Source organism: Lissotriton helveticus, chromosome 2_1 (genome assembly GCF_964261635.1).
Source record: "Lissotriton helveticus chromosome 2_1, aLisHel1.1, whole genome shotgun sequence".
In the NCBI taxonomy this organism is placed as follows: domain Eukaryota; kingdom Metazoa; phylum Chordata; class Amphibia; order Caudata; family Salamandridae; genus Lissotriton; species Lissotriton helveticus.
Window position 1 is genome coordinate 1,524,370,758 of NC_136059.1, and position 20,154 is coordinate 1,524,390,911.

General features: G+C 43.8%; 1 protein-coding gene across 1 annotated transcript in view; it reads left to right on the forward strand.

Moving 5' to 3' along the window:
• The window catches only part of LOC144819835 (uncharacterized), a 480,874-nt gene extending 461,137 nt beyond the window's left edge, over positions 1–19,737 (forward strand). The window contains exon 3 of the mRNA XM_078677565.1: positions 17,811–19,737. Coding sequence (XP_078533691.1) covers positions 17,811–17,913 — 103 coding nt within the window. The 3' untranslated portion in view covers positions 17,914–19,737. The remainder of the gene's footprint in view (positions 1–17,810) is intronic.
• Positions 19,738–20,154: the final 417 nt, after the last annotated feature.

Here is a 20,154-nt window from a genome sequence, read left to right on the forward strand (position 1 = left end):
GTAGAGTAGTGAGTAGTGAGTGCAGAGTAGTGAGTAGTGAGTGCAGAGTAGTGAGTAGTGAGTAGAGTAGTGAGTAGAGTAGTGAGTAGAGTAGTGAGTGCAGAGTAGTGAGTAGTGAGTGCAGAGTAGTGAGTAGAGTAGTGAGTAGAGTAGTGAGTAGTTAGTGCAGAGTAGTGAGTAGAGTAGTGAGTAGTGAGTAGATTAGTGAGTAGAGTAGCGAGTAGAGTAGTGAGTAGAGTAGTGAGTAGTGAGTAGAGTAGTGAGTAGTGAGTAGAGTAGTGAGTAGAGTAGTGAGTAGTGAGTAGAGTAGTGAGTAGTGAGTTGAGTAGTGAGTAGAGTAGTGAGTAGTGAGTTGAGTAGTGAGTAGAGTAGTGAGTAGAGTAGTGAGTAGTGAGTAGAGTAGTGAGTAGAGTAGTGAGTAGTGAGTAGAGTAGTGAGTAGAGTAGTGAGTAGTGAGTAGAGTAGTGAGTAGAGTAGTGAGTAGAGTAGTGAGTAGTGAGTGCAGAGTAGTGAGTAGAGTAGTGAGTAGTGAGTAGGGAGTGGAGTAGTGAGTAGAGTGCAGAGTAGTGAGTAGTGAGTGCAGAATAGTGAGTAGTGAGTGCAGAGTAGTGAGTAGTGAGTAGAGCAGTGAGTAGAGCAGCGAGTAGAGTAGTGAGTAGTGAGTGCAGAGTAGTGAGTAGAGTAGTGAGTAGTGAGTAGAGTAGTGAGTAGAGTAGTGAGTAGAGTAGTGAGTAGAGTAGTGAGTAGTGAGGGCAGAGTAGTGAGTAGTGAGTGCAGAGTAGTGAGTAGTGAGTAGAGTAGTGAGTAGAGTAGTGAGTAGAGTAGTGAGTAGAGTAGTGAGTAGTGAGTGCAGAGTAGTGAGTAGTGAGTGCAGAGTAGTGAGTAGAGTAGTGAGTAGTGAGTAGAGTAGTGAGTAGTGAGTGCAGAGTAGTGCAGAGTAGGGAATGCAGAGTAGGGAGTGCAGAGTAGGGAGTGCAGAGTAGGGAGTGCAGAGTAGTGAGGGCAGAGTAGGGAGTGCAGAGTAGGGAGTGCAGAGTAGGGAGTGCAGAGTAGGGAGTGCAGAGTAGTGAGGGCAGAGTAGTGAGGGCAGAGTAGTGAGGGCAGAGTAGTGAGGGCAGAGTAGTGGGGGCAGAGTAGTGAGGGCAGAGTAGTGAGGGCAGAGTAGGGAGGGCAGAGTAGTGAGGGCAGAGGGCAGAGTAGTGAGGGCAGAGGGCAGAGTAGTGAGGGCAGAGTAGTGAGGGCAGAGTAGGGAGGGCAGAGTAGGGAGGGCAGAGTAGGGAGGGCCGAGTAGGGAGGGCAGAGTAGGGAGGGCAGAGTAGGGAGGGCAGAGTAGGGAGGGCGGAGTAGGGAGGGCAGAGTAGGGAGTGCAGAGTAGGGAGTGCAGAGTAGGGAGTGCAGAGTAGGGAGTGCAGAGTAGGGAGAGGAGAAGTGAGTAGTGAGTAGAGTAGTGAGTAGAGTAGTGAGTAGTGAGTAGAGTAGTGAGTAGAGTAGTGAGTAGAGTAGTGAGTAGTGAGTAGAGTAGTGAGTAGTGAGTAGAGTAGTGAGTAGAGTAGTGAGTAGTGAGTAGAGTAGTGAGTAGTGAGTAGAGTAGTGAGTAGAGTAGTGAGTAGTGAGTAGAGTAGTGAGTAGTGAGTTGAGTAGTGAGTAGAGTAGTGAGTAGTGAGTTGAGTAGTGAGTAGAGTAGTGAGTAGTGAGTAGAGTAGTGAGTAGTGAGTAGAGTAGTGAGTAGAGTAGTGAGTAGAGTAGTGAGTAGTGAGTAGTGAGTAGAGTAGTGAGTAGTGAGTAGTGAGTGCAGAGTAGTGAGTAGTGAGTGCAGAGTAGTGAGTAGTGAGTAGAGCAGTGAGTAGTGAGTAGAGCAGTGAGTAGAGTAGTGAGTAGTGAGTGCAGAGTAGTGAGTAGAGTAGTGAGTAGTGAGTAGAGTAGTGAGTAGAGTAGTGAGTAGAGTAGTGAGTAGAGTAGTGAGTAGTGAGTAGAGTAGTAAGTAGAGTAGTGAGTAGTGAGTAGTGAGTAGAGTAGTGAGTAGAGTAGTGAGTAGAGTAGTGAGTAGAGTAGTGAGTAGTGAGTGCAGAGTAGTGAGTAGTGAGTAGAGTAGTGAGTAGTGAGTAGTGAGTGCAGAGTAGTGAGTAGTGAGTGCAGAGTAGTGAGTAGAGCAGTGAGTAGTGAGTAGAGCAGTGAGTAGAGTAGTGAGTAGTGAGTGCAGAGTAGTGAGTAGAGTAGTGAGTAGTGAGTAGAGTAGTGAGTAGAGTAGTGAGTAGAGTAGTGAGAAGAGTAGTGAGTAGAGTAGTGAGTAGTGAGTGCAGAGTAGTGAGTAGTGAGTGCAGAGTAGTGAGTAGTGAGTAGAGTAGTGAGTAGAGTAGTGAGTAGTGAGTGCAGAGTAGGGAGTAGTGAGTGCAGAGTAGTGAGTAGAGTAGTGAGTAGTGAGTAGTGAGTAGAGTAGTGAGTGCAGAGTAGTGAGTAGTGAGTGCAGAGTAGTGAGTAGAGTAGTGAGTAGAGTAGTGAGTAGTTAGTGCAGAGTAGTGAGTAGAGTAGTGAGTAGTGAGTAGAGTAGTGAGTAGAGTAGTGAGTAGAGTAGTGAGTAGTGAGTGCAGAGTAGTGAGTAGTGAGTAGAGTAGTGAGTAGAGTAGTGAGTAGTGAGTGCAGAGTAGTGAGTAGTGAGTAGAGTAGTGAGTAGAGTAGTGAGTGCAGAGTAGTGAGTAGTGAGTAGAGTAGTGAGTAGAGCAGTGAGTAGAGTAGTGAGTAGTGAGTGCAGAGTAGTGAGTAGAGTAGTGAGTAGTGAGTAGAGTGGTGAGTAGAGTAGTGAGTAGAGTAGTGAGTAGAGTAGTGAGTAGTGAGTGCAGAGTAGTGAGTAGAGTAGTGAGTAGAGTAGTGAGTAGTGAGTGCAGAGTAGTGAGTGCAGAGTAGTGAGTAGAATAGTGAGTAGAGTAGTGAGTAGTGAGTAGAGTAGTGAGTGCAGAGTAGTGAGTAGAGTAGTGAGTTGTGAGTGCAGAGTAGTCAGTAGAGTAGTGAGTAGTGAGTAGAGTAGTGAGTAGAGTAGTGAGTTGAGGAGTGAGTGCAGGGTAGTGAGTAGAGTAGTGAGTAGAGTAGTGAGTAGTGAGTAGAGTAGTGAGTAGAGTAGTGAGTATGGAGTGCAGAGTAGTGAGTAGTGAGTAGAGTAGTGAGTAGTGAGTAGAGTAGTGAGTAGAGTAGAGTAGTGAGTGCAGAGTAGTGAGTAGAGTAGTGAGTAGAGTAGTGAGTAGTGAGTAGAGTAGTGAGTAGAGTAGTGAGTAGTGAGTATAGTGAGTAGAGTAGTGAGTAGAGTAGTGAGTAGAGTAGTGAGTAGTGAGTGCAGAGTAGTGAGTAGTGAGTGCAGAGTAGTGAGTAGTGAGTAGAGTAGTGAGTAGAGTAGTGAGTAGAGTAGTGAGTAGTGAGTGCAGAGTAGTGAGTAGTGAGTGCAGAGTAGTGAGTAGAGTAGTGAGTAGTGAGTAGAGTAGTGAGTAGTGAGTGCAGAGTAGTGCAGAGTAGGGAATGCAGAGTAGGGAGTGCAGAGTAGGGAGTGCAGAGTAGGGAGTGCAGAGTAGTGAGGGCAGAGTAGGGAGTGCAGAGTAGGGAGTGCAGAGTAGGGAGTGCAGAGTAGGGAGTGCAGAGTAGTGAGGGCAGAGTAGTGAGGGCAGAGTAGTGAGGGCAGAGTAGTGAGGGCAGAGTAGTGGGGGCAGAGTAGTGAGGGCAGAGTAGTGAGGGCAGAGTAGGGAGGGCAGAGTAGTGAGGGCAGAGGGCAGAGTAGTGAGGGCAGAGGGCAGAGTAGTGAGGGCAGAGTAGTGAGGGCAGAGTAGGGAGGGCAGAGTAGGGAGGGCAGAGTAGGGAGGGCCGAGTAGGGAGGGCAGAGTAGGGAGGGCAGAGTAGGGAGGGCAGAGTAGGGAGGGCAGAGTAGGGAGGGCAGAGTAGGGAGTGCAGAGTAGGGAGTGCAGAGTAGGGAGTGCAGAGTAGGGAGAGGAGAAGTGAGTAGTGAGTAGAGTAGTGAGTAGAGTAGTGAGTAGTGAGTAGAGTAGTGAGTAGAGTAGTGAGTAGAGTAGTGAGTAGTGAGTAGTGAGTAGAGTAGTGAGTAGTGAGTAGAGTAGTGAGTAGAGTAGTGAGTAGTGAGTAGAGTAGTGAGTAGTGAGTAGAGTAGTGAGTAGAGTAGTGAGTAGTGAGTAGAGTAGTGAGTAGTGAGTTGAGTAGTGAGTAGAGTAGTGAGTAGTGAGTTGAGTAGTGAGTAGAGTAGTGAGTAGTGAGTAGAGTAGTGAGTAGTGAGTAGAGTAGTGAGTAGAGTAGTGAGTAGAGTAGTGAGTAGTGAGTAGTGAGTAGAGTAGTGAGTAGAGTAGTGAGTAGAGTAGTGAGTAGTGAGTGCAGAGTAGTGAGTAGTGAGTAGAGTAGTGAGTAGTGAGTAGTAAGTGCAGAGTAGTGAGTAGTGAGTGCAGAGTAGTGAGTAGTGAGTAGAGCAGTGAGTAGTGAGTAGAGCAGTGAGTAGAGTAGTGAGTAGTGAGTGCAGAGTAGTGAGTAGAGTAGTGAGTAGTGAGTAGAGTAGTGAGTAGAGTAGTGAGTAGAGTAGTGAGTAGAGTAGTGAGTAGTGAGTAGAGTAGTAAGTAGAGTAGTGAGTAGTGAGTAGTGAGTAGAGTAGTGAGTAGAGTAGTGAGTAGAGTAGTGAGTAGTGAGTGCAGAGTAGTGAGTAGTGAGTAGAGTAGTGAGTAGTGAGTAGTGAGTGCAGAGTAGTGAGTAGTGAGTGCAGAGTAGTGAGTAGTGAGTAGAGCAGTGAGTAGTGAGTAGAGCAGTGAGTAGAGTAGTGAGTAGTGAGTGCAGAGTAGTGAGTAGAGTAGTGAGTAGTGAGTAGAGTAGTGAGTAGAGTAGTGAGTAGAGTAGTGAGAAGAGTAGTGAGTAGAGTAGTGAGTAGTGAGTGCAGAGTAGTGAGTAGTGAGTGCAGAGTAGTGAGTAGTGAGTAGAGTAGTGAGTAGAGTAGTGAGTAGTGAGTGCAGAGTAGGGAGTAGTGAGTGCAGAGTAGTGAGTAGAGTAGTGAGTAGTGAGTAGTGAGTAGAGTAGTGAGTGCAGAGTAGTGAGTAGTGAGTGCAGAGTAGTGAGTAGAGTAGTGAGTAGAGTAGTGAGTAGTTAGTGCAGAGTAGTGAGTAGAGTAGTGAGTAGTGAGTAGAGTAGTGAGTAGAGTAGTGAGTAGAGTAGTGAGTAGTGAGTGCAGAGTAGTGAGTAGTGAGTAGAGTAGTGAGTAGAGTAGTGAGTAGTGAGTGCAGAGTAGTGAGTAGTGAGTAGAGTAGTGAGTAGAGTAGTGAGTGCAGAGTAGTGAGTAGTGAGTAGAGTAGTGAGTAGAGCAGTGAGTAGAGTAGTGAGTAGTGAGTGCAGAGTAGTGAGTAGAGTAGTGAGTAGTGAGTAGAGTGGTGAGTAGAGTAGTGAGTAGAGTAGTGAGTAGAGTAGTGAGTAGTGAGTGCAGAGTAGTGAGTAGAGTAGTGAGTAGAGTAGTGAGTAGTGAGTGCAGAGTAGTGAGTGCAGAGTAGTGAGTAGAATAGTGAGTAGAGTAGTGAGTAGTGAGTAGAGTAGTGAGTGCAGAGTAGTGAGTAGAGTAGTGAGTTGTGAGTGCAGAGTAGTCAGTAGAGTAGTGAGTAGTGAGTAGAGTAGTGAGTAGAGTAGTGAGTTGAGTAGTGAGTGCAGGGTAGTGAGTAGAGTAGTGAGTAGAGTAGTGAGTAGTGAGTAGAGTAGTGAGTAGAGTAGTGAGTATGGAGTGCAGAGTAGTGAGTAGTGAGTAGAGTAGTGAGTAGTGAGTAGAGTAGTGAGTAGAGTAGAGTAGTGAGTGCAGAGTAGTGAGTAGAGTAGTGAGTAGAGTAGTGAGTAGTGAGTAGAGTAGTGAGTAGAGTAGTGAGTAGTGAGTATAGTGAGTAGAGTAGTGAGTAGAGTAGTGAGTATAGTGAGTTGAGTAGTGAGTAGAGTTGTGTGCAGAGTAGTGAGTAGTGAGTGCAGAGTAGTGAGTAGTGAGTAGAGTAGTGAGTGCAGAGTAGTGAGTAGTGAGTGCAGAGTAGTGAGTAGTGAGTGCAGAGTAGTGAGTAGAGTAGTGAGGTGAGTAGTGAGTAGTGAGTGCAGAGTAGTGAGTAGAGTAGTCATTAGTGAGTAGAGTAGTGAGTAGAGTAGTGAGGTTAGTAGAGTAGTGAGTAAAGTAGTGAGTGCAGAGTAGTGAGTAGAGAAGTGAGTAGTGAGTAGAGTAGTGAGTAGTGAGTAGAGTAGTGAGTAGTGAGTAGAGTAGTGAGTAGTGAGTAGTGAGTAGAAAGTATTGAGTAGAGTAGTGATTAGTGAGTAGAGTAGTGAGTGGAGAGTAGTGAGTAGTGAGCAGAGTAGTGAGTAGTGAGCAGAGTAGTGAGTAGTGAGTGCAGAGTAGTGAGTAGTGAGTAGAGTAGTGAGTAGAGTAGTGAGTAGAGTAGTGAGTAGTGTAGTGAGTAGAGTAGTGAGTAGAGTAGTGAGTAGTGAGTAGAGTAGTGAGTAGAGTAGAGTAGTGAGTGCAGAGTAGTGAGTAGAGTAGTGAGTAGAGTAGTGAGTAGTGAGTAGAGTAGTGAGTAGAGTAGTGAGTAGTGAGTATAGTGAGTAGAGTAGTGAGTAGAGTAGTGAGTATAGTGAGTTGAGTAGTGAGTAGAGTAGTGAGTAGAGTTGTGTGCAGAGTAGTGAGTAGTGAGTGCAGAGTAGTGAGTAGTGAGTAGAGTAGTGAGTGCAGAGTAGTGAGTAGTGAGTGCAGAGTAGTGAGTAGTGAGTGCAGAGTAGTGAGTAGAGTAGTGAGGTGAGTAGTGAGTAGTGAGTGCAGAGTAGTGAGTAGAGTAGTCATTAGTGAGTAGAGTAGTGAGTAGAGTAGTGAGGTTAGTAGAGTAGTGAGTAAAGTAGTGAGTGCAGAGTAGTGAGTAGAGAAGTGAGTAGTGAGTAGAGTAGTGAGTAGTGAGTAGAGTAGTGAGTAGTGAGTAGAGTAGTGAGTAGTGAGTAGAGTAGTGAGTAGTGAGTAGAAAGTATTGAGTAGAGTAGTGATTAGTGAGTAGAGTAGTGAGTGGAGAGTAGTGAGTAGTGAGCAGAGTAGTGAGTAGTGAGCAGAGTAGTGAGTAGTGAGCAGAGTAGTGAGTAGTGAGTGCAGAGTAGTGAGTAGTGAGTAGAGTAGTGAGTAGAGTAGTGAGTAGAGTAGTGAGTAGTGTAGTGAGTAGAGTAGTGAGTAGAGTAGTGAGGTGAGTAGTGAGTAGAGTAGTGAGTAGTGAGCAGAGTAGTGAGTAGTGAGTGCAGAGTAGTGAGTAGTGAGTAGAGTAGTGAGTAGTGAGTAGAAAGTAGTGAGTGGAGTAGTGAGTAGAGTAGTGAGTAGTGAGTAGAGTAGTGGGTAGAGTAGTGGGTAGAGTAGTGAGTAGAGTAGTGAGTAGAGTAGTGAGTAGAGTAGTGAGTAGAGTAGTGAGTGCAGAGTAGTGAGTAGTGAGTAGAGTAGTGAGTAGAGTAGTGAGTAGTGAGTGCAGAGTAGTGAGTAGAGTAGTGAGTAGTGAGTAGAGTAGTGAGGTGAGTAGAGTAGAGTAGTGAATAAAGTAGTGAGTGCAGAGAAGTGAGTAGTGAGTAGAGAAGTGAGTAGTGAGTAGAGTAGTGAGTAGTGAGTAGAGTAGTGAGGTGAGTAGTGAGTGCAGAGTAGTGAGTATAGTAGTCAGTAGTGAGTAGAGTAGTGAGTAGAGTAGTGAGGTGAGTAGAGTAGTGAGTAAAGTAGTGAGTGCAGAGTAGTGAGTAGAGAAGTGAGTGGTGAGTAGAGTAGTGAGTAGTGAGTAGAGTAGTGAGTAGAGTAGTGAGTAGTGAGTAGAGTAGTGAGTAGTGAGTAGAGAGTAAAGTAGTGAGTGCAGACTAGTGAGTAGAGAAGTGAGTAGTGAGTAGAGGAGTGAGTAGGGAGTGCAGAGTAGTGAGTGAAGAGTAGTGAGTAGAGTAGTGAGTAGTGAGCAGAGTAGTGAGTAGTGAGTGCAGAGTAGTGAGTAGAGTAGTGAGTAGAGTAGTGAGTAGAGTAGTGAGTAGTGAGTAGAGTAGTGAGTAGTGAGTAGTGAGTAGAGTAGAGTAGTGAGTAGGACATCACAGGCAGCAGCTGTGCAAGCTTCTTACACTCACAAGGAGACCACAGGCAGCTGAGGTGCAAGCTTCTCCCACTCACAAGAAGGACATCACAAGCAGCAGCGGTGCAAGCTTCTCACACTCACAAGAACGACATCACAGGCAGCAGCAGTGCAAGCTTCTTACACTCACAAGGAGACGACAGGCAGCAGAGGTGCAAGCTTCTCACACTCGCAAGAACGACATCACAAGCAGCAGTGGTGCAAGCTTCCCTTACACACTCACAGCAGGTACTGTGCCAAGGCAGCAGCAGCAACAGAGCAAGAGTCCCTTACAAAGAACAGGCACAGCACAGAGATGCACAATGCAATCTTCTCATACTCACAGGCAGCAGCGGTGCAAGCTTCTCACACTCACACGAAGGACATCACAGGCAGCAGCTGTGCAAGCTTCTCACTCTCACAAGGAGACCACAGGCAGCTGATGTGCAAGCTTCTCCCACTCACAAGAAGGACATCACAAGCAGCAGCGGTGCAAGCTTCTCACACTCACAAGAACGACATCACAGGCAGCAGCAGTGCAAGCTTCTTACACTCACAAGGAGACCACAGGCAGCTGAGGTGCAAGCTTCTCCCACTCACAAGAAGGACATCACAAGCAGCAGCGGTGCAAGCTTCCCTCACACACTCACAGCAGGTACTGTGCCAAGGCAGCAACAGAGCAAGAGTCCCTTATAAAGAACAGGCACAGCACAGAGATGCACAATGCAATCTTCTCATACTCACAGGCAGCAGCTGTGCAAGCTTCTCACACTCACAAGAAGGACATCACAGGCAGCAGCAGTGCAAGCTTCTTACACTCACAAGAAGGACATCACAGGCAGCAGAGGTGCAAGCTTCTTACACTCACAAGGAGACCACAGGCAGCAGAGGTGCAAGCTTCTTACACTCACAAGGAGACCACAGGCAGCAGAGGTGCACGCTTCTCACACTCACAAGAAGGACAACACAGGCAGTAATGGTGCAATATTCTCACACTCACAAGGAGATCACTGGCAGTACACACCACATGAACACACTCCATAACACATAGCAACAATACATTGGCATTTACAATGCCATTAGCTCAAACTCAAATAAATCCGAGCCCGATTGCATTTCTAATGCTTGTTTCTTTTGGGGTGGCATAGACTGGTTCACCTATGTTTCTGGGATATGAGACCAGGCTTGGTCTGTCAAACTTTTGCTAGCCTAGATCTAAACCTGCTCCAGTTTAGCTCCATCCTATTTAGGACACTCATATTTAGAGGAAAGCTTTTTACATTAAGTGATGGATCTTGGGAACCTGGGACTTTTATGGGCTCTGTGACTTATTCCACCCTTAGGATTTTTTGTGGCTCTGTGAAGCTTGACTGTTATAGGGGCTATATTATGTATTGGAGGGAGAGATAGAGTAGTACTGTCCACCCTTCCGTTCATTACCCCTTCCTTGCCTTCACAGAGCGGGGCCTCCTTTTTCCTGAGCTGGGTTCCAGGAGAGGTGAGGTACACTCCCTGTACTATTCAGGTGAGTAACATTAGTAAAATAAATTGGCTTAATTAGTAGAAGCCAGTGCCAGGTCTTTCCTGTTTTGATAGGACTTACTACAATCTATTTCTTGTTTCTTGTTAACAGATGTAAGAGACACCGTTTGGTACAGAGGAACACGATTTTGGACTATTTATATATATCCTTTACAGATTGTCCTTACGTTCACTTTATGTATGCAGTAGCTAATGCTTAGAACTCTGGCCCTGAAGAAAGCCATGGGATCTTGTCCCTACCGGCTGAAACATGTTGGCCGTGTAAATGCAGTTATATGTTTAGACTGCTTCCTCTGCATTGTTCTTGTTTGTTTGAGGGAAAGGACAAATTACATTAGAGTTTTTCGCCTATTGATCCTTTTACCCCTTGTTTTTAACTCACACATCTTTTGATTTTTGCACTGCACTCGATCCCATCTTTATCATTTGTTCATGGGTACCTTAGCGATTGATGGTGCGACCCAATTGAGTAAGGGCGTTGGATGGGTCTCATTGATCAAGAGACATACCACCCCATTTTTGGATGACCAAATGAGAACACTTGATCTACATACCTATTTGATGGGAATCCAACACATCTCTGTACGGGTCTTACCAACAATCTCAGTAGGTCCTTCGACAGGTTTGTCCTGGCACACATTCTGATATAGAGACTTATGTAGCTCTATTAGCGCCTAACTCACTTATGTAGGAGTTTTGCAGCAGCTCGGAGTACTTGAAGCTCCGTTATAGACCCCCGGTTCTTTTGTTGTTAGGATTACAGTTAGGGGGATACGAACTGGGCAGGTCTTTAAATTTCCCTCAGACCCTTCTTCAATTGTTTGTGTTTTACTGTTTAGAGCAGCTGCCAGCTGCGGGTCTTTCTCTTAGACTACACTTTATGGAGGTAGTTCTTTCGCTAGGGACACTGTGTGCTCTAGTCTGCACCACTGAATCTTCTGGGGAGGTATCAGGTTCAGTTTCCTTTGAGTCTAGGGTCACCCACCTTCACTTGGGTCCTTTAGGGCTCTCTACAGATGTACCCTTGGCACACTGTTTGCCTATATGTGAGTTTGAACTAACAAGCAACATCATTATTCTGATATGGCAGGCACAGCACGATATTGTACTGTTTTGACAGCCCTCTACCACTTCAGTTTTTGAAGTGAGGGGCGGATGATTCAGCCCCCCTCTTCCTCCTCCCCCCTTCCCACCATTGGCTACCTTTCTTTGGGTTCATTTGGGGATCATTATCAGAGACCCCTTTGATGGATCTTTACAAATAGACATCAGCTCGGTCGACTATTTCGCGCTTGCAAACACTTGCGCTATGGTTAAATAAAGCACCTTTATTTTTTAACTAGTTCAAACTACAAAGATGGCCGTAATGATGTCAACTTGTAGTTCTTGGGTGAACTCCAACACAGTGGATTGTGACATCACTCTGTAGTTCAATCGAATCCCGCGAGAGTACGTGATACTCCGCCCCTATCTCCTTTATAAGCTTCCTGTGGGCAGCCATTTTTTGCCTTCCACCAAGCTCGGGTCCTGCGATGAGACAACGCCGGACAGGTTAGTGGCTCATTAGGATTTATTCTTGGCCTTTTTTCTTTTGGGGTGGCATAGACTGGTTCACCTATGTTTCTGGGATATGAGACCAGGCTTGGTCTGTCAAACTTTTGCTAGCCTAGATCTAAACCTGCTACAGTTTAGCTCCATCCTATTTAGGACACTCATATTTAGAGGAAAGCTTTTTACATTAAGTGATGGATCTTGGGAACCTGGGACTTTTATGGGCTCTGTGACTTATTCCACCCTTAGGCTTTTTTGTGGCTCTGTGAAGCTTGACTGTTATAGGGGCTATATTATGTATTGGAGGGAGAGATAGAGTAGTACTGTCCACCCTTCCGTTCATTACCCCTTCCTTGCCTTCACAGAGCGGGGCCTCCTTTTTCCTGAGCTGGGTTCCAGGAGAGGTGAGGTACACTCCCTGTACTATTCAGGTGAGCAACATTAGTAAAATAAATTGGCTTAATTAGTAGAAGCCAGTGCCAGGTATTTCCTGTTTTGATAGGACTTACTACAATTTATTTCTTGTTTCTTGTTAACAGATGTAAGAGACACCGTTTGGTACAGAGGAACACGATTTTGGACTATTTATGTATATCGTTTACAGATTGTCGTTACGTTCACTTTATGTATGCAGTAGCTAATGCTTAGAACTCTGGCCCTGAAGAAAGCCATGGGATCTTGTCCCTACCGGCTGAAACATGTTGGCCTTGTAAATGCAGTTATATGTTTAGACTGCTTCCTCTGCATTGTTCTTGTTTGTTTGAGGGAAAGGACAAATTACATTAGAGTTTTTCGCCTACTGATCCTTTTACCCCTTGTTTTTAACTCACGCATCTTTTGATTTTTGCACTGCACTCGATCCCATCTTTATCATTTGTTCATGGGTACCTTAGCGATTGATGGTGCGACCCAATTGAGTAAGGGCGATGGATGGGTCTCATTGATCAAGAGACATACCACCCCATTTTTGGATGACCAATTGAGAACACTTGATCTACATACCTATTTGATGGGAATCCAACACATCTCTGTACGGGTCTTACCAACAATCTCAGTAGGTCCTTCGACAGGTTTGTCCTGGCACACATTCTGATATAGAGACTTATGTAGCTCTATTAGCGCCTAACTCACTTATGTAGGAGTTTTGCAGTAGCTCGGAGTACTTGAAGCTCCGTTATAGACCCCCGGTTCTTTTATAACTTGAAATTAACCCAGTCCCTGGGAGGCATTCTTAAAGTGTATAAAAATTGCTCCCAAAAGGTGTTTGGTCCCCCGGCAGAAATTGATAAAATACAAGCAAGGGGAGCATCCCTCTATGGTGCTGAACTTTGGGGACATTGTTTATCACATTCACTACAGATAACTGAGAACACTTTTATTAGACAGTTTCTGGGCCTTCCAAAAAGTACGCCTCTAACACTGCTTAGGATGGACCTGGGCATTGGTCCCATATCTGATCTTATTGCCTCTCGCCCTCTCCTTTTCTGGCGCCGTATTTGGAGCACTCCAGAATTAATTAACTATAGGGAGGAACTGAGGGACGTAATGTGTAAACTGGGAGCCATAAACTTACCATGGTTGTCCTATGTCAGGAGTTTGTGTTCTTCTTTGGGTTGTGGTAATCTATGGTTAAATACGGAGGAGTCCTTCTCCAGTACCCCAAAAAAAGCCTTAGTTCTAGCCCTGAAGGAATTTAAATGCGCCCATCTAGTTAAGAGCACGACCTCTTGCTCCTTGACATCAAGGTTTCTCGATGTCAAACAGCAGTATAAACTGGAAAAGACCTTGGATAGCATTCAACCATTTATGGCAAAAAAATTGTTTATTCAATTTAGACATGGAACCCTTCCATTAGGTGCATTTACAAATAAATGGAAAGGTTCAGTCCAATCACTTTGCCCTGGTTGTTCTGCCTCGGAAGAAACAGAACTCCATGTAATGCTTTTCTGCCCTGCATACCATAGGTCTAGATCGAAGTGAGTTTACCAGTTGTGCAGAAATCTAGGGCTAAGAAACTATCAAGAGGTCTTTAGGCTACTTAAACATGAAACATCACCACTATTTGTAGTCGCGACCTCAAAATTCCTCTTTGCAATGTGGTGTACCCGTAGAGGAATTTTAAAGGGAAAAAAACTGGGTAATAGTTGATATTGTTGTTTGCATCATTTTTCCACTTCCCTTGCTGCTATTTAGCACTGCACGTAAATGTGATGACAATAATAGTGTCTATTTTATTTGGATAGGAACGTAAACTTTTATTCTACTCCCTTAACGTATTTTTTTATCATGTAGTTTAACTGAATTTTGTATATGAAGTGTTAGTCTTCTTTTTATGGCCCTTAAACATTTTATTTTGATTGTGAATTGGGTTTCTTCTGCAGCGTGCTTACAGAAATATGGGGGTCAGGGTAGCTATTTATCGAGTGCTATGGCTGCAGTATTGATGTAATTTATTTTTGTTTATCATCGAGTCTGGTTTTGATAATCCATTTCTAATTGCCCTCTTTGTACAATTTTTATTTTTCTCGTCTTAGTCAATTAATGTAAATTTGAATGTGCTTTTATGGCTTTAAAGACGAAATAAAGTATTCTTGACTGACTGACTGAAAATAATCCTTTCAGCTCCCCTAGCCTACAAACAGGTTATAATGACCCTGCTAATTGCCCAGACTGGTAATAACTTGGCACAGGTGATTGAGGTCGTCCATGAGTTGGGAGAGTCAGTGGACTGAAAAAAGACTGAAAGAGCCTCCTTGTCTGCGACCCAGACAGACAATAACAGGGTGCCTAGGAGAGATATGTTCATGGCCTTGTTGAAGGATGAAGTGAATAAAGAGCAGGTAGATGGAATAGAAACCAAGAGTCTGTGGGAGATGTATCAGAAGCAAGGGTTGGACAAGAAAGAAGGAATTGGGAAAGTGAATAAACAGGATAAAAGCAAGTGAGTGAAAGAAAGCCAGAGGTGTAGGAAAAAGAAAAAGAGAGAGAAAGAACTACCCATCTAAAGGTGAAGGGATCAAGGAACTTAGACAATGAGTGGCTTAGTGAGAACAGGGGGGAGGAGTAGTTCCCCCAAAGAGTATGACAGGTTGTACCTGGATTTGACTTGGGGACAGGTCGACAGATTAAAAGTAGATTAGGGAGTATGCCAAATTCAAGGACAGGGATGGGCCGCAAAGATAATAGACCCTATGTTGACTTTGAAATGTATTGGAAACATTGTAATGTCCAGAAGGCCTGAGCCCCAATAGACACCAGAACTGAGGCCACTTTGAGATATGGAAATCTGAAAAGGTTCAAAGGACAGTATTTTACCATCACAAGTTTAGGGGGAAAAGAGACACCAGCTGTGCAAACCAAGATCCAAATGAAAATAGGGGAATACCAAAAAGAGAGTACACTGTATTGATAGTGCCCCTCTCTGAATATATTATTGCAATTTATATTTTGAAGGGAATGGCTGTATTTGGAGGATGGGTGCTATCAATTTAGTTCAGAAAGGTAAATTTCTATTGCAGCTGTAAGGGTGGGTCACTTGAAGATTCCTTCAGTAAAAGTACCACAGGCTACTAAGGTAATTCATATGAAACAGTACAGAATTCCAGGAGGGCAGGAGGAGATCAGTGAAACCATATGAGGCTTGATAAAGGCAGGGGTGGTGATTTCAATCACAACTGCCTGGAATAACCCCGTGTGGCCTGTACGCAAAAGTGACAATAGTTGGCCCATGACAATTGATTATAGCGAATTGAACAAGCACCATCCTCCTTTGACTGCCGCTGTCACAGATACGATTACCTTAATTGAGGAAATACAGAAACATCTTGGAACCTGGTATGCAACTATTGATATTGCTAATGCTTTCTTTTCTTTACCATTAGCCCCCGGGAAACAGCAGCAATTTGCTTTCTCGGGGGCCGGTAGACAGTTCACATTTCAAAAGCTCCCTATGGGGTATTTGCATAGTCCTACCATCTGTCACCGACTGGTGGCAGAACACTTGGATGAGGTATAAGTCATTCCTAGAGTGCAGCTTTGTCGTTATATTGATGACGTGGTGATACAGGAAGAGACACAAGAACAAGTGCAGATTCAACTGGACAGGATAGTGGAACACGTGCAGAGCAAAGGATGGGAGATAAATCCTGCAAAGGTACAGGGATCATCTCAAAATGTTAAATTTTTGTATATCCATTGGCATCAGGGACACAGAGAGGTAGTGCCACAAGTAAGACAGAAAATCAAAGAATTTGCTGTGCCACAAAATAGGAAGGAAGCGCAGAGGTTCATTGGATTGTTTTTTTTTTTTAGAGGCAGCATATCCCTCAATTGAGTCAGAGTTTTGCCCCTTTGTACAAAGTCATGCGAAAGACAAATGAATTTGAAAGGGGAGAGCAGAAAAAATGCATTTGAATCAGAAAAAGAGCCAATACAGCGTGCTTTGGATTTGTGGCCAGTGCAAGAGAGGGATGTTATGCTGAATGGGACAGTTCAATGGCAGTATGCTAATTGGAGTTTGTGGAAGAAGCAAGGAAAGAAGGGGCTGCCTTCAGCATTATGGACAAAGAGGTTACCAGATGCTGGAGAGCGGTATACACCCTTTGAAAAACAGTTGCCTGCATGTTATTGGGCCCTGTTAGAAACTGAGCAGTTGACCATAGAGCACAATGTGATTTGGAGACCTGAGATTCCTATAACGCAGTGGGTGATGAGTTCCCCCAAGACTCACAAAATAGGGCATGCGCAAGAAACAAGCATAATCAAGTGTAAATGGTACATACAGGGCAGGACACGAGTTGGTCCCAAAGGCACTGCAGTGTTGCATGAGGAAGTGGCGCAGGTCCCAGTGGAAGATACAGAGGTGTTGCATGAAGTACCCAAGATACATGATTCTCCTGTGATGTGGGGTGAGCCGTTTGTAGCATTGGCTTTAGAAGACAAGAGGCTTGTGTGGTTTAGTTATGGCTCAGCCAGGTATGTGAGGGCTAAGAGGTGTTAGAAAGCTGTGTCATACAATCCTGTGACCAAGAAAGTGTTGACTACTACTGGAGAGGGAAAGAGTAGCCAGTTTACAGAACTGTATACTGTGTATCAAGCCTTGAAACAGGAATTGCCAGGAAAGTGTCATATATACACGGACTTGGGCTAGCCACTTCGCTTCCACATGGCATGCCCATAACTCGGTGATACATTCAAAACAAGTGTGGGATAGCGTATTGTGGCAGGAGATCTTCGAAATGTTACTGCAAAGCACAGTTACCTTGTATTATGTAGACGCTCATTGTCCCACCGACTCACTCAACTGCTGGTTTAATTACCTTACAGATAAAAAGGCTAAAATCTCCAAGGCTGAGGTGGCAATGCATGATTCTGATTTGGTGAGAATGGCTAAGTAGGCACACCAAAAATGTGGACACCTGGGAAAGAAAGCCACTAACAGGTGGGCAGAGAATAGAGGGATGCATATTCCCCTAGATTTAACCAAAACCGTAATAATGCAGTGCCTATTTGTCAGCCTACTCAGCACAGACCAGTTCCACAGATATTGAGAGGTCAGCTAGGCAGAGGAAAATTACCAGCACAGATCTGGCAGGTTGACTACATTGGGCCCATCACAAATAGTCAAAGATGTCAATATGTGGGCACAGCAGTGGACACTTACTCTGGATATGTGATAGCATTTCAATGTACATGTGCTACTTAATTGAACATATTGAAAACATTAGACTAGTTGATTCCGTACTATAGAATTCCACTGCAGATCCAAAGTGATAGCAGATTTCATTTTAAAGGCAAATTGGTGCAGGATTATTGTGCAAAACACAATATCGAGTGGGTCTTTTAAATTCTATAATACCCGCAGTCTGCTGGTTTGATAGAATACATGAACGGATTGTTGAAAGATCAGTTGAGAAAACTATCTGATGGGTCATTGAAAATTGGAGAGACCATTTGAATGAAGCTTTGCAGATATTGAACAATAAACACTTGACAAATGCAGGGACCTCTTTGATGCGGATGCTAACCCTAGGTTTGCAGATTCAGCCTTATGTGGCCACTAATACTAATCTCTAATGGGAGACAACTCCCGGAGCTTTGGTTCCTTTCCAGGTGACACACGTGCATGGAAGTCTTGACTTTCATGCTTAAGTTTGCAATCATTGAGACAGGAGTGTGAATCCAGATTTCTTGTAGCACTTTGGATCTGGGTTGGCTTTCAAAGGCATTTAACTGCTGGGAGGGGTGATTGACGCAGACTTTCAAGGTGAGATCAAGGTTATCTTACTGAACAGTGGAGACACTGATTTGGTAATATAAACTGGAGACAAAATTACTTAAATAGTTATTATTCCAGTGTATAGAGGTAATAGTCAAGAAGGGGACTGGCTCAGCCTTCTCACCATGAGAGGGGCATGATGGTTTGGCTCCACCGACAAGAACCCAGGGTCCAAGGTGTGGGTACAAGCTCCAAATAGTACCCCCGAACAAGCAGAAATCATTGCAACCGGAAAAGATAATGTTCTGTTAATCATGCACCCAGGGCAAGAGAAATGGGAACATGTGCCTGCTGACAAATGCTATTTGTGAGAATGAATAATACTTGTTTGTTCTCTGTTCTTCTAGATCACAACATGGCGTTTTTGTGCTTCGCTTGCACTCGCTGGATGGTATTTGGTCATGGTCGATTGGAGCCGGAAGGGACTGGAAGCCCTTTACTCCGAAGTGACCAGTCGACAGTGCAGACTGACATCTTTGCTGAATCAACCTGATAATGTTGGGTCCTATCTCGCGCAGACGGTCCTCAACAGGTTGTACTTTTGCATGACGAACATGAAGGGCACAAAGGATATTATTTTTATACTATTGCAATCGTTTAATACCACAGATGCAGACGGGGCATTGGAAGAAAATGATGTGAAAACTCACATGTCACCTTATGAGTTCTGTTGGTTTTGTCCAGAAGCTACCAACGATACTTGAGATAATGTAACAAAAGTGATAACGTACAATGTCACTGTGGGCGATGTCTGCTATAACCTAACTTGCGATCCACCTAACATTAGTAAATGTGCTCAAATGTGACTTGAAGACACTAATTCAAAGATGACTTGGAAACAACAAACCCTATGTAGAAGTCGAAAAGAGAGTTTATGTAAAAATGCACATAATAGTATGTCATGTAAGGATGTAGTATCTGCTGCCAGTCATATTAAACATGTTAAATTGCCTAGAGGGTGGTTATTTTCTTGTGGTAATGTTACATACACGTATATTCCAGCAAATATAACAGGTGGACCATGTGCTTTTACGTGGCTAGGACTTATGATGTTTCCATTGAATCCAGCATTGCATGTCCAGAATACGAGGGAAGCTGTTCACCTCAATTAACGTTGTCACACTGAAGTTCATTTATTATCGAAGTCAGAATATATATGTTTAGCTGCTTCAATAGTAGGAGTTCCAGGCTTAACCATTTATAATTCTAAGACGATAAATGAATTAGCATGTTTGATAGTGAAGAATATTAATAATGTTGCTTTAGCAGAATTATTTTTAGAAATGCAAGGGGCAAGAAAAGCTATCTTACAGAAAAGAGCAGCACTCGATTATCTACTCTTAAAACATGATCATAGATGTTCAGATTATGGTGGTATAACTATAACCGTTAATCTTTCAGGTCATTCTAAATCAATTCATTCTCACATTGAAGCTTTAAACCAATTGGTTAAAGACATCAAGCAAGACATAGATAAAGGACGGTGAGACTGGTTGTTTGCGTGGCTGCTGGGTTTTGTTACATTGTGCTCTGATTTAGGTGGGAAAATAATAGCAATATGTATTCTGATATCATTATGTTATTGCATCCAGTGTGTGCCTAATCTTCTATCTATGCTTCGACCTGAAACAGTTGATTTCAGACCAATATGTTATGAGAGTCAATGGTCAAAGGGTGGAATGTGATGCTATTAGGAACAGTACATTGACCATTGACTCCATTTTGTATAACTGACTCCATTTTCTTTGCTCTCACGCAGTTAGTGGGTGGGCAGGGGTTGTTTTGGCTCTTTACATGTTTTTGCTGTTCAGCATGCAGAGTGAACTGGAACATGTTGTGTGGGATGCATACTTAGCGCTTTTCACAGGGTTGAGGTCGTTTTTGCCAGAGAAATGTGTGGAATGTACAGTTCTGTCTTGGAGTCAAAACACAGAGGTTCGGCCGACTTCCGTCTTGACCTTGATACAGACCGGTAAAAGGTATTAAAGGCGGGAAATCTTGGCACTGTATCAGGAGCTTTCTCGTGGGATGAATGCATCACCATGGGACATCTTCAGTTCCCGATCAAGACTTCTAGTTGACCGTCAAGGGCTTCCCGGTTGAGCTGACCAAAATGATGAGTGAATGTCGCTCTGTGAGATGTTCTCTTTATTTACTTTATGTATATATTTCATGAGTTTCTGTGCTCCATGTGTATATTTAATATTTCTCTTTGCTTTGTGCATTTGTTATCCTCAGTTGACTCCTTTTGGTTGACATTTGGGAATCTGCTTTAACCAATACATATTGTGCATTCCTCCTAAAATTGTTGAATTAATAAATAAATGCACGTGTTTCATTTTAAATGCACCTGAATCTGTTTCCTAGCCTCACCTTGAGAGTGCTGAGTTCCTTGTGTCATTTAAAGGTGCAGCAGTACATTTGCCTCATCTTGAGAGTGATGAGTTTGTGTCCTGTAGTTTCAAATCAGAAGCAATACAGCTTCCACTAAGAGGACCACACAACTCACTTCACTACTTAATTATTTATTTTCAATCTCATGCATTTTCTGGTCTTCAGATAATTGTATACTCGTAATAAAAAAATATGAATCGCACACAACTGAAACACAAAAACACCATGATTTTTAATTTGAAGTTATATTGTTAATTCCACAGTTTCCCTCAAAATTCGAGCCCTGTTCATCAAGGG